Below are 12,805 nucleotides of genomic sequence, written 5' to 3'. Positions count from 1 at the left end.
GCAAGTTTCAGTGTTAAAATCCACCTCTCACAGGGATTCAAGAAGTGAATGAAGCCAGGGGATCAGCTGCTAATTATTTCAGTGCAAGACAGGTCTATGATTAGGAGAAAGTTCAGACAACTCAATTGTCAGAAATTCCTGGAGGTGATGCTTGACTATTTTCATGACTCACAGCTGCATAATTGATTTGCTTCTGTTTGCAGAAGTTTTATTGTTCCTGTGTGCAAAGAACCCCATTGTTGGAAATGTTTGCAAAGCTCTTAAGTTTCACTGATGTAATTCTTCATCTCAGAAGTGACTTTTGACTACTGTTTGTTCATTCTGGCTTATTGTACCAGCTTTCTAGTCTGGAATGGCAGATAGTTTTAAATGATAAATGACACTGAAGGTAAGCCATCGTGATGCATTTCATATGAAGATAGGGACCAGTGGTCATAGTGGTGCTGGGAGAATTTGCCGCGTACTATTGGATATGTTGTTGCTTTGTTATTTCTGCCTAAAAAAAGATCTGTCTTGGTGATTTATACCACAAACCTTTTAGGGTAAGAAGTACCTGGTAAGATGGTTGATCTTTCCTTCTTTTGCTTGATTAATGTCTGTACAGCTTCTAGCCAATGTGAGTTTGAGGTCCAGCTGGGACAGGAAGCAGAGATGTCTGATGAAGTGAGATATTCTTTGTACTGGACGGCCTCCTTACAATCCCACATGGACCAGGAAGTGCAGAGTATCAAAAAGGCATGTAAACTTCACAGTTTTGTCAGTTTTGGCTGAAGGGAAGAGATGTTCTTATATTAATTAAGGCTCTTTTAGACAATTGGAGGCACTCAGCTTGCTTAAGAATCCAGGAAATCTTCCTGTCTTTGAGTATACAAGTTAAAACAGGCAATACACATTGTAAGTATCTGGTTTTTCTCCTCTCATGGCCAAATTGTGAAGTGTTTAGTTCTCAAACAAGAGTCCAGTAGAGTTCCCAGGAATCTCATTTGATCAGGGCTCAACTTGTAGGCAAGGTGTGTATTCAGTTCCCAGCCCTCTGACCGTACCTGCATAATGTGAAATGAGCGCTCTATCCATCCCTGTCTTGTCTTCTTACAACCAAAGTGCAAGTTGTAAATATTTCACTGCTCTGTTTAGATGAAAAATTTTCCAGGAACAAGGGCAGAATGACAATAATACTCTAAAACAATAGTGGTGCAGTGTCAACAACCAAAGGTCCAGGTCCAACTGGCATTATGGTACCATTAGAAGAGATCTTTTGTGGACACCTCGGTATTAAAATGTACATAGTTTTGTGGTCTGAACTTTACAACACAATGGTCTCTCCTGTTTATGTGTTCTATGTAACATGAACACTTCATAACAGACAAAAAAGAGGAGAATTTTATTCTGAAGTGCTGGAAGAAACGTGCTCTGGCATTTGAATCAACAAAAGACAGACTTTTGTTTAACAGCAAGCTGAATGTTTCTATTTAAATCATACTTTTGTCTTTTCTTCCAGGGAACGTGACCAGGAATTGTACAAGCCAGGGCTGGACGGACGTGTACCCTGCACCATATGCTGTAGCTTGTGGATATGACACTAACAGCACGCCAGGGGAAGAGGTTTGTAAACCTGGAGGGGTAGATGTCAAGATTTACCAGGGATTGATTTCAGAATCACATGATCATTGACCATTTTTTTACATTAGCATTCTGATTTCTCAAGAAGGAAGGATCCTCTTGAGGATCTCTGGAAACAGAGATCAAGTGTCTAGTCAAAGAGACAACCTCCCTTTGATTTCCAGGGAGTGGCAAGGAATCAGCAGCTGAGAAGATCAGACCAGTGTCTCTGTGATGCCGAGGCATAATTTCAGGTGCCTGATTTTCCATATTAAATTTTGAAATGAGCCCTCCACATTTATCCTTAGGTAGATCAGGTGATCCAATATTTCTACACCAACATAATCATTAAAAGATGAGAAGGGATAAAAGGACATAACTCACTTGCCATCAGTGCTGCTCTGTTGATCTCAACTAGCTAAAGAGCTAGAGAACTGTAGGGAGCACACAAATTTTCATGCAATGTTACTGAATTTTGTAAGGAAATCCGCAAACTTTCTGGGATACTGCCTGTATGTAAATTACTAATCACCGACTTGGGTATAATTAGCTTTATAGAGTATTGTCATTACACAGGAAGGAGTTTGTTATTGGTTTTCTGCATGCTGAGAAATGAAGAGTAAAGTCTATAGAGGATAACAAATGTTGTTAGAATCAATATTCACCTCACCTATGTAAAAGCTCAAAATCAAAAATAAATTAGTCACCTATAGCTGTGCTGTAGTCAGCAAGAAAAAGTATTATACTTCTCTTCAAACATAGTCTTGGATTAAACCTATGCCCATGCTTTTTTTGTCCTATATGACATTTGTCGGTGTTTGTGAATGTTGCGCACAGGATTCTTAATAAGTATATGTGGTGAAAGGTCTTTGTGTATGGTCACGCATTACCAAAGCACTCAAAGAGTTAACAGAGAATCTGAACAGAACTGAGCCAGCCTTAGTTGTGAAAGAATACAGAAAATAGAAAAGGGAAAATTGCACGAAGAATTTCAGGGCTCTACTGAAGAAAGCCTCAGTCTGCCTTTGAGGTCAGCCACCACTTCACATCCTCGAATGTCCCTTTTCTCAGAACAAGCTGTGTGTGACTCCAGTTGCTCATTGCAAAAGCCATTGTTATGGATCTGCACCAAGAAGATCCTAGATCAAGAGGTCTGGTTTATGTTCCAGCTGCAAAGGGGATTTGGGAATTCCTGGGACATGATTTGGCAACCCAATAGATTGCACCATTGCCAGAAGGCTGTGTTACCAAGAGAACACATATTGTGTTCTTTTAATTCTTTCTTAATTATTTTCTCTCAGTTTCCGTGGTTTTGTCATGCTGTTTAAGTCTAATTTGTGTGAAAGGTGGCTGAGAAGAGTGAACATGCAGTACTAGCCTGTGAAGAAGAATAGATTTTTGTTGTTGAATTGGCTGTCAGTCTGGGGAGGAAGAACAAAAGGGAATAGGAAAAAAGAACAGCAGGCTGTATGGGTCATGAGGTCCAGAACAGACTGATAACCTCCATGCTCCCATGTTAAACCTGATGCATGTTTAACACCAACTTGTCTGAAGACAGAAACAAGAAAAATATGAAAAAGAAATGAGGGCTGTGTGTAATATTGCAGTTGTGAATTCTGGAAGTCTCTATAAAGATGTGTGAACCAAAATAGTGGACTTCAAACTTTGCAACCTGGCCTTTAAAAACCATGAATTAGCAAATGAAGAGGAATGGAGGGGTGTGTTTTGATGTCCCATGGTCAAATGTGATGCACAATTTCTCCTTTGTATGGCTCCACCTGGTCTGAGAGGGTCCATCCCAGGTGTCCCTATAGGCTCTGTCTGAAGATGGTGAAGTAAATAGACACCTCCAGAGGTCAGTTCCCCTCATTTCTCTCCAAAGGAACATCTACGTTTACTCTAGAGGGATCCCAGGTGACTTTATTCTAATAAGAATATCTTCATAATCTGAGTGGAATTCCTATTCCATTTATGATATGGGTCAAATTCTCTGCTTTGATATCTGTAAAAAAGGAATTGATTGTTGTTAGCAAGTGTAAGTGAAGAGTGAGATGTCATTATGTGCTGATTCCAGTACAGAGAGGGCCCAGAGCTGCATTAATGCTGAATGCAGAGCCGTCTCCCTATAAACAGGAAGGATTGGTCATCATAAACTATAGAGCAGGGAATTGCTTCTTGAATAACACTAATAACTTTTGTGCGTAACTTGCTCCTGTGAATAATACTTAGAAGCAAAAGGTCTATACCTTTATTCACATGGAGAATTTCCATCCCCCACCTGACTGCTGACATCTCCTATGGTATCTCCTTAATTTCCTTTCCCCCATTTTTCTGTTCTCCTAAATATAGTGTGACACCACCTCTTTGTGAAACTCAATCCCTTAACACAAGCTCCCTACTTTTGCTGGCCAGGAACATTTCTGCTCTGGTGCCATCAAGAAGGAAACTTGATAATGAGAGAAAGATTAAGTCAAAGTGAAAGAAGTTGACTGGCTTTATTGGAAAAGTCTCAGCTGCTTTTGGGCGGCCAGATTCAAATGAGACCAGAAACAAAAGTATATTTAGGAAGCTTTGGGTGGGATCTGCAAGGCAGTGGTGTAGGAAGGTGGAACCTCCACTGTTCCTTACTGCAGTGCAAGTCCTCCTTGAAATGCAGATGAGCGAGGCTTAGGTACGACCATACCATACTGATGTCTCCATCACCATAGCAGCCTCATGGCATATGGGCAAGATCAGGTAGATAAATTGGCCTGAAACTCTTGCTATAAATTACATATTTGGAGTTACTCATCCAAACCTCCTAGTGGTGCAGATTCATTGAAAGGGCCTGTAAGGACACGGTGCTTTTAGCCATTTATGAGATCTGTGGTCTAAGAAGTGATATAGATACGACCAATGTAACCTTTGGACTCTCTGAAAGCTCTGTCTTGGTTTAACACTCCTCTAGGCTGGTTTGGGCAAATGCTAGAGGATTACTACTCATCACAGCCTCACTGATTGTGTAAAGTCCCTAGTACTTGTCAAAGCCTATGAAAATAGCATATAAAAATGTCAACCCTCCCTGTTATTAAGGAGTATTTTCCCAAACAAGGTTGAGTTTAGATTTTCTCTCTAAACTGCTCTTTGAGGTTTTTGTTGTTCGTAGTTTTTATAAAAAATGGTGACAAGGAGAACAGAGGAGTCAATCAAGGGCTGGAAAAATAAGATTTTCTACAAACTGAGTCAGATTCTTATAAAAGCCTAGGGTTTTCATTGATAAAACAAATGTCCAAATACTAACTGATCTTTTGTCCTGTGTTTTTGAGCTGAAAAGCAAAATATATTGATTTAGAGTGTTGCTGGAGAGCCTCAGGAGAGCTAGAGTTTTGCTGCCTTACTTCCTCATTTTATTTAGACCATCATTCCCTGTTGGATTTAAGTCCCGTGGTGCCCCATGCTCAAAGATTCCCTCTGTGTGCTGTCAAAGAGAAAAACCATGAACTAATTTCCAACTTAAAATGTATTTACTGAATTAACATGTTTGCGATTTCGGTGAGAACATTTTAAGTTTTTAATTACCAAGACACAATGTCTAGCTTCCACGAAACCAAACCAACTTCCAGACCAGTTCTGTCCTCAAAATTCTTTAATAAGATGAAGCTCATCATACTCACCACCTCAGAGCCAACGTGTCAGTTCACCATTTAACTGAACATTAGTCATTCTTGTTCCACAAGATTATAACCATGTAGCTGTCTCTGTGAGTGTCAAAATACGCTCCTTCTTGCATGAACTTTTCCCTTGTGTAACTGTAGACTGGTTTTGAGTGATCCAAGCTCTACTGCAACTGAACATATTATTCTTATTCACACTGGTGGTGTTTGAGTTATGTACTCTACTGGATGTGATTTTAAAGGGCGAAGGAGTTGGAAATTTTTCAAGAGAATGGAGTAGTATAATTTCTTTGTCCCACCAAGAAAGTCAGCAAAAGCTCAGTGATGATGTATTTAGAAATGCATGTTTGCAGCTCTTTGAGACACCTGTTTCTTTTCTTTCCTTCACATTAGCAAACGGCATTCTACGGCACAGTCAAGACTGGCTACACCATTGGACATACCTTATCGCTCATTGCTCTCACGGCTGCTATGATCATTTTATGTCTCTTCAGGTAAGACCACAAGCAAAAGAAGACATAGGTAAGGGGATCTGTCAAAGGGCATAGTGGCTGTTTAAGTTACAGGCTATGACTGTTGCAGATGCAAAAGACTTCTGTCAAGTCTCAATTGGACAAGAGAGGAAAAATTCTTTGATCTTTTAGTACCGTTGTTTTCTGGTATGTGATTTGTGGCCTTTGTGTGAGAGTTACAACTCCAATCCAATTATTGAGGTGGATTCACCTCACTAAATGTAGATTGTTATGTGATGGATCTCTGTATTAGAGGCCCGTGTCCCATGATCTTCTTGTAATCCACAGAGACCTAGTTAGTATGGTTACTGTGGAATGATGCATTTCTGCTGAAATAGGTATTCAGAAAGGTAGTGGTGATTCACACCCTAAAACTACCTCCCAGAGTCTGTTTCAGAAGTGCTTCCTTCTATCGCTCTGTGGAAAGATATAGATAAATTGCACCTAATTAATTATTCCTCAGTCTCTGTTGTTTATAATAGATTCAAGCATCTAAATTTGAGTGCCTCCAATGAAGAAATACCCTGCATATAGGGTAATCTCCTGTTAAAATGTTATTTAGGTATAGCAAGAACAGCAACAAAAAGACCTCAGTGAGTTGGAAGAACCTTCTAGATGTGATTCCAACTTATGCCATTCTCTGGTGGCTTCTCTGAAGTCTGTTATATGGTTATCAAATTTATGACAGCCTGGCCCAGGCATTACCCCCAAAGAAGGCTGTAGGAAAAAGCTTATGCTCTAGGGTAACTCACACACCAAGACTGGCTTCACCTATCAAGATCTTTGCACAGCACACATGCTCTCTCCACCACTATTCCAAGGGAATAATGACATGCACACAAATTATCTCAATAATGTACAAGGTGCTGGTGAAACTGTCAGGGTTCACACTCTTCATTTGTGGGAAGCAGCATAATTTGACTTCCCTCGCTTGCAAGTGCCTCCACTCAGTCACATTATATTGCTGTCGTCAGAGATTGGGAGCACAAACTCTGCCAGTGCACAGTGACTCATTAAGAGGTTGTAATTTGATCATGTTGCTGAGTGAGGTTTGTTGTGGTTCTGATGACTGTACAAAGTACGTGTTTCCAGAGTATTAGGCCTTTTACTTTAGCTGGTGTAAACTCTCTCTTGAAAAAAAAGATTTATTTGATCAGAATAAATCTTTAAATATTAGTGCACAAGGGACAAGAAAACCCTGGTGTTGTTTTCAGAGTCATTAATAACTAGTCGTTGTTAAGTGAAAATATAATTCGTATTGCTCCAGAATTCCTGCAATATGTGTTAATTTTGACAGCAGCTGCTAAGAATTTATTTCTCTTCCTGAGGAAACATTTTGCTTTGAAAAGAATTATTGCTGTACAAACATTCTGCAGAAAACAGACCTTTATCGTGAGCACAATTTTCTCAGTCACAGACATTTCTTTTCCAGTGGAGAGCAGTGTAATGGACCTGTTTTCTGTCATTCTGGTTTTTGACCTTTTTTCTGAGAACTGGAAAAGCAGCAGCACTGCTGCAGATGTATGGATTGCCACATGTTTTGTGGATTTAAAAAGGCTTAAGTGGATTTGCAGTGATTTACATCGGAACGTAGTCTGTCCCAGGATTTCTAATATTTACTTGTAAGTCTGTATCTTGGCAGAAGAAACATGTAAATAGATAAATAATGCTTTTGAGAAGGCTTGCTATTCAGAAATGTTGTTTCATCTCTTCCCAACAGAAAACTACACTGTACTCGAAATTATATTCATATGCACCTCTTCATGTCCTTCATAATGAGAGCCATCGCAGTCTTTATAAAAGATGTCATCCTATTTGAAAGTGGAGAATCTGAACACTGCTTTGTGAGTTCAGTAAGTAGCCACACGCATTGGAGTTCCCACCTTATTCTGTTGCCCGCTTAATAAGTATTACCTTGCAAATGCATGTGAGAAAGTACTTTGGGAAGATTTCAATTTTTTTCCTCAATTGAAAGAAATGAAACCATGTTTGCTGTAGTTTATTTTATATGGAAAAGGCATGGAATAAATTATCACGGTCAAGCGTTTGTAGACATCTGGCCTCTTTCTGAGGTCATACCCATAGCTGAGGCTCTACAAGATTTTGGGGCTCCTGTCAGTCCTGTATCCAACTCCCAGTCCCATACTAATTTCTTGGATATCCTGGTGAAAGGAGAATTGCATTTCTGCATTTAGGGATTCAATTAAGCCTTTCCCTTCAGTGATGGTTGGAATCAGATCCAGCCAGATATCAAACTTTAGGTATCTATAGGGTAAGTACCTATATATGAGCTAACTGTGCAGAGTGCAACCATAGTCAGTCGAGCTCTAATTAATACACTCTCTGGAGTCTGCTTACCTTGCTTTGAAGAAGGCACCTGCATTTGGGCTTCACTGATTGCATTGACCAGATCTGTGCAGGAGTTTAGGTAGGAAATCTATGCACAAACAGCCTTGTCTGTTTTTCTTCTGCATCTGTATCCCACGCTAGCTATCTGCAACAGTGAGATTTCCCCACTGGGACGATAAACAAGGGGAATAAAAGAGCTGGGATAGTATTTTCGCTTTCAAACTCAGTCTTATCAGCTGGAGCAAACATTAAGGAGGGAAAAGAGCTGTTTATCTAAAGGCTATATTGACGTAGTCGTGAATAAATTTAGGCAGGTAATTGAAATCACCAAACTAAAGAGCTGTGATCAGATGTAATCAGAAAAAGAAGGAACCTTCCATAACAAATTCATAGTGTGAGATGAGCTACTTGCAGCTAATAGTAGGGGAATGGGCACAGTCCAGCAGATCTCTTCTGGACCTGTTTTTTGATGTCATACAGCACCAGAAAAAAGTCCGTTTTTTCCCTTCCATCCACCCAATTTCTTCCTTGCCTTCTGACTTTTCTCTATCCTTACTCTGAGTTCTGTCCATGTGTTATATATATATATCAACCTCTCAGTTGATAACAAGGAGCAACCTGCTCCCAGGTTTTCCCCTAGAACTACCTGTAGCAAAAAACATTCCAGTTACATTGACCCTCTGGGATTCACTCTGTGATTCACTGCCATCTGTACTCTGTAGAAATGGGATTTTATCATGAAGGTCTGTGGATGCTTAGGATGACACAGAAGCTGGCATAAACAATTGCCCGGTGCCAGCTGCCACAGATAACTGCCAATGCTAATTGGCAGAGAAGCAAATAACCCAATGAGCCACAGAGTTTGAACTAACCTCTCACCCCTGTGGGAGTTTGCACTGGGTCATGACTGAGGCACGACTGCAGAAAGCTGTGAGAAGTGTTTGCTTCAACTGTCTATCCAGAAACACTTCTGTGTATAAATGCAAGACTTTGTCTTGCAGAATCCACAACCCCTGGAAGCCAATGTGCTTTCAAGCAGACCAATGGCTATCACCATTGTGTGTGTTTCTCCCCATCAGAAGATTTTCATCTAAAATGCCTGCTCAGAGTGAATGGCTGGATGATACACAAGGATTATAAAAATATATGGAATAAATCTCTCTCTGCCGTGCTAGGCTGAGCATAGCCCTTGCAGAATCTGCACCTGTCTTGACCCAACATTTTGCACAATATTTTAACTCATAGGAAAAAAATACCTACATATAATACAGTGAAAATGCTTCTCCTAGCGTTCTGTTCGCAGAAATAGTTACAAAATCCGCTGTTTCTATACAGGTTTGGTTGGGTTAGGTTGACTTGAGTTTGTGCTTTGAGTTGGCAAGATAAAGTTTTGACTGGGGAGACGTGAGTGCTAGTTCATGTACCCAGAGCCTAATATACAATCTACTGAAAGTTTTGTGTTTCCATTGACAATAACTAGATGTGGCCTTGAGCTCATTGTGTCTGAGGAGAAATTTGAACAAACATTTCAATTTACTGAGTGCTCTCACCACTATGCTGTGTTAGAAGAGGATAAAACCAAAGCAATAACAGTGTTTTATTAGGAGAGAAAGTACTGCACTGAGTTCCTTTGAGCAAAAAAGGATAAAATCATCCCCCTTTCCAGAACAGATTCAGGGCTATAAAATCTAAACAAACAGAGACCTCCCCCAGTGTTCCTGATGGAAGGATTACATTCCTGGATTTAATAGAATCATAGACTCATAGAATGGTTAGAGTTGGAAGGGACCTTAAAGATCATCCAGTTCCAACCTCACTGCCTTGGGCAGAGACACCTTCCACTGGATCAGGTTGCTCAAAGCCTCATACAACCTGACCTTGAATATCTCCAGGGATGGGGCATCCATGATTTCTCTAGGCAGTCCATGCCAGTGCCTCACAGTAAAAAAAAATTCTTCCAAATATCTAATCAAAATCTGTTTCATCTTAAAACTGTTACCCCTCATCCTATCCCTGCACTCCATGATAAAGAGCCTCTCCCCAGCTTTTCTGTAGGCCCCCTTTAAGTATTGGAAGGCTGCTAGAAGGTCTTCCTGGAGCCTTCTCTTCTCCAGGCTGAACAATCCCAACTCTTTCAGCCTGTCCTTGTGCTCCAGCCCTCCCATCATCTTCGTGGCCTCCTCTGGCCTCCCCATGTCCTTCTTGTGCTGAGGACTCCAGAACTGAACGCAGTAATCCAGGTGAGAAGTAAATTTTGCATTACCTGTTGCAGTAAGAAGAGTCAAAATTATATTTTATGCATCATCCACACAAAAATATTTGAAGCTTTCCAGCAATAAGTGTGTCAATACTTGAATCAAGTAGGAGCTCCAGTACATGTTGATGTGTATGCAATTGAAAAATACTTGCTCATAGCCTTTGGTGCAATAGAATTTTACTTCATTTTAACTTGTATGGGAATCTCAGTTACAATATTAACTTTATGCATTTTAAAGTCAAATAGTTTTTGATTACCATTGAGCACCCTTAAAAATTAAGTTTATTTAGGGTTTCTTAGGGCTACAGAGGCTGTGAATGCAGCAATAAGCATTTCAGGGCCAATGATCATTGATCCCAGACCTGCATAAGGTGGCCCAGACCCTTTGTCCCACGTGAAGGAAACTCAGCAGCAGTAGCTTTTCAAATGTCCCTCATGCCTTTTTTTCTCCCCAGCTGCCCAAATCAGTTCGGCTTGTTCTCAGGCACAGTGGAGTTCCCATGGCTCATGTAGAAGCATGTCAAGTAACCTTCAGGGAAGGCTGGCCCTCCAAAAGCCCATTGTGGGTGTTTTCCAGTGGGAAACAAAGCACTGGCAGGGACCTTGGATTTCCTGGGGGGGTAGAAATAATAGAGGAGTCTCATGGTTACATAAGCACACAGCGTATTGCCCAAGGTACCAGTCAGCTTTAGTAGACCAAAACCATTTTATCTCTCTCTGTCATACCTTCAGTCATAAAATATGTCTATAATTACGTGTAACTAAATCATCCTGTTGGCTTAAATTGCTTAAAAATAGGGATAATATACTCAAATGTGTTACACAATCTGGGCTTTAACCACTCAACTGTAGAGATGGCCAGGCTAGGAGGGGTCTGTGAGATCACCCACTCCAACTTCTTCAGTGAGTATTTGTTTTGATTTGTTCGGAATACATTCAGTCTCAGTAGTCGGTCATTTCTGATGGAAATCTCGCTGCACATGGCTTCATTGCATCCAACAATTACTCACACTGCATGAAAAATTGTTCCACTTTCCAGACTGCATTTGCCTGCGTTCCTCTGTTTGTTTGGGGTTTTTTTTCTCAAGAGACCTCCTTACAAGTTTCAGGTTTTCACATTAGTTTTCTTAGGCCTAGTGACCTTCCATCTTGGCGTTCCCATGCTTTATCTTCCCCTTTCCATCTCCCTCTGGAGAACACCCTGTGAAACACAGTGGCCAAAACAGCAAACCTGGTAGAAAGATTGAACTCAACACTTCAATTGATGTTTCTGTGTGTGTGTATGTTTCCTTACTGTAATATTTGGATAACGTAATGATGAACCACTTGCATTTCCAGTAGGTAGAAACAAAAAAAAGCCAGAAGTTTGATACAGACAAAGATCAGGTTCTATGGATTGAATTAAGGCTGACTTTTTCCGAGGTCTGCAAATTTTTCTTTGCTGAGGATTCAGCTAAGGGGGACCAAATCAATTATCTTTTTTTCCTTTTGCAATCCAGTAGGACAATCAAATTCCAACAAAAAAATCTGAAACAAAAAAAAGGTGGAACTTATAGCAATTGTGAACATAGAATCATAGAATCACCAGGTTGGAAAAGACCCATCGGATCATCGAGTCCAACCATTCCTATCAAATACTAAACTATGCCCCTCAGCACCTCGTCCACCCGTCCCTTAAACACCTCCAGGGAAGGTGACTCAACCACCTCCCTGGGCAGCATGTGTCATATTTTCAGTGTTAAAAATTAGGGATTTCACACAAGCTTGCTTATGCCAAGTTGATAACAGCCACAGGCCCTTATACATAGAAGCTGAAGAGAGACTTGTCTTCTTTTCCAGCACAGCACCGTTTAAGACTACTCAGATCCCTATTCTTTGCCTCATATGAGAGTGCCCCAATATGCAAGCTGTTGAAGAGGTAGAAGGCTGTAAGCATTTTTTCATGCACTTGTGTAAAAATGAAAAGAATATTAAAGGTTCAACCTTTTCATTCGGTTACAACCTCTGGGAAGGACATCTATTCCCACCTACACAGAGGAGTGTGAGCTCTTTCTAGCAGCACAGACAGGCAACTGCTGAACTTTGGCTGACTGGTTTGGGGGAAGAGCCTGGCAGAACTCTGTCTGAAGACAACATGAATCTTTCCCTTGATTTTAATTGGAGTTGGTTCAGTCCCCAAAATGTGTAAATCCATCAACTCACACTTTTTCAACAGTTCAGCACATTGCTCCAGAACTTCACCCCATCCACTGAGTTCAATGGGACCATCCAGGTGCAAAGGCGCTGCCTGAGATAAGGAAGTGCTTTACAGTTTGTCTTGATATTGAAACAAGGCCCCATGTGCAATGACATCCACCTCATTTTGCTCAGTTGTGTAGTGTGAAGAAGATCCTCGCTCTTCCCACTGAACAGGTAGCAGCCGCATTCCATTTTTA

At 40.7% G+C, this 12,805-nt stretch overlaps 1 protein-coding gene across 1 annotated transcript in view; it reads left to right on the top strand.

The window, feature by feature from the left end:
- The window catches only part of VIPR1 (vasoactive intestinal peptide receptor 1), a 109,165-nt gene that overhangs the window by 66,931 nt on the left and 29,429 nt on the right, over positions 1-12,805 (top strand). Inside the window, exons 4-6 of the mRNA XM_069859189.1 lie at positions 1,499-1,602; positions 5,646-5,746; positions 7,485-7,617. Coding sequence (XP_069715290.1) covers positions 1,499-1,602; positions 5,646-5,746; positions 7,485-7,617 — 338 coding nt within the window. The remainder of the gene's footprint in view (positions 1-1,498; positions 1,603-5,645; positions 5,747-7,484; positions 7,618-12,805) is intronic.

The sequence above is a fragment of the Phaenicophaeus curvirostris genome, chromosome 6 (assembly GCF_032191515.1).
Source record: "Phaenicophaeus curvirostris isolate KB17595 chromosome 6, BPBGC_Pcur_1.0, whole genome shotgun sequence".
NCBI classification, from domain to species: domain Eukaryota; kingdom Metazoa; phylum Chordata; class Aves; order Cuculiformes; family Cuculidae; genus Phaenicophaeus; species Phaenicophaeus curvirostris.
Note: the sequence above shows the minus strand (reverse complement) of the source record. Positions and strands in the feature narration are given on the sequence as shown.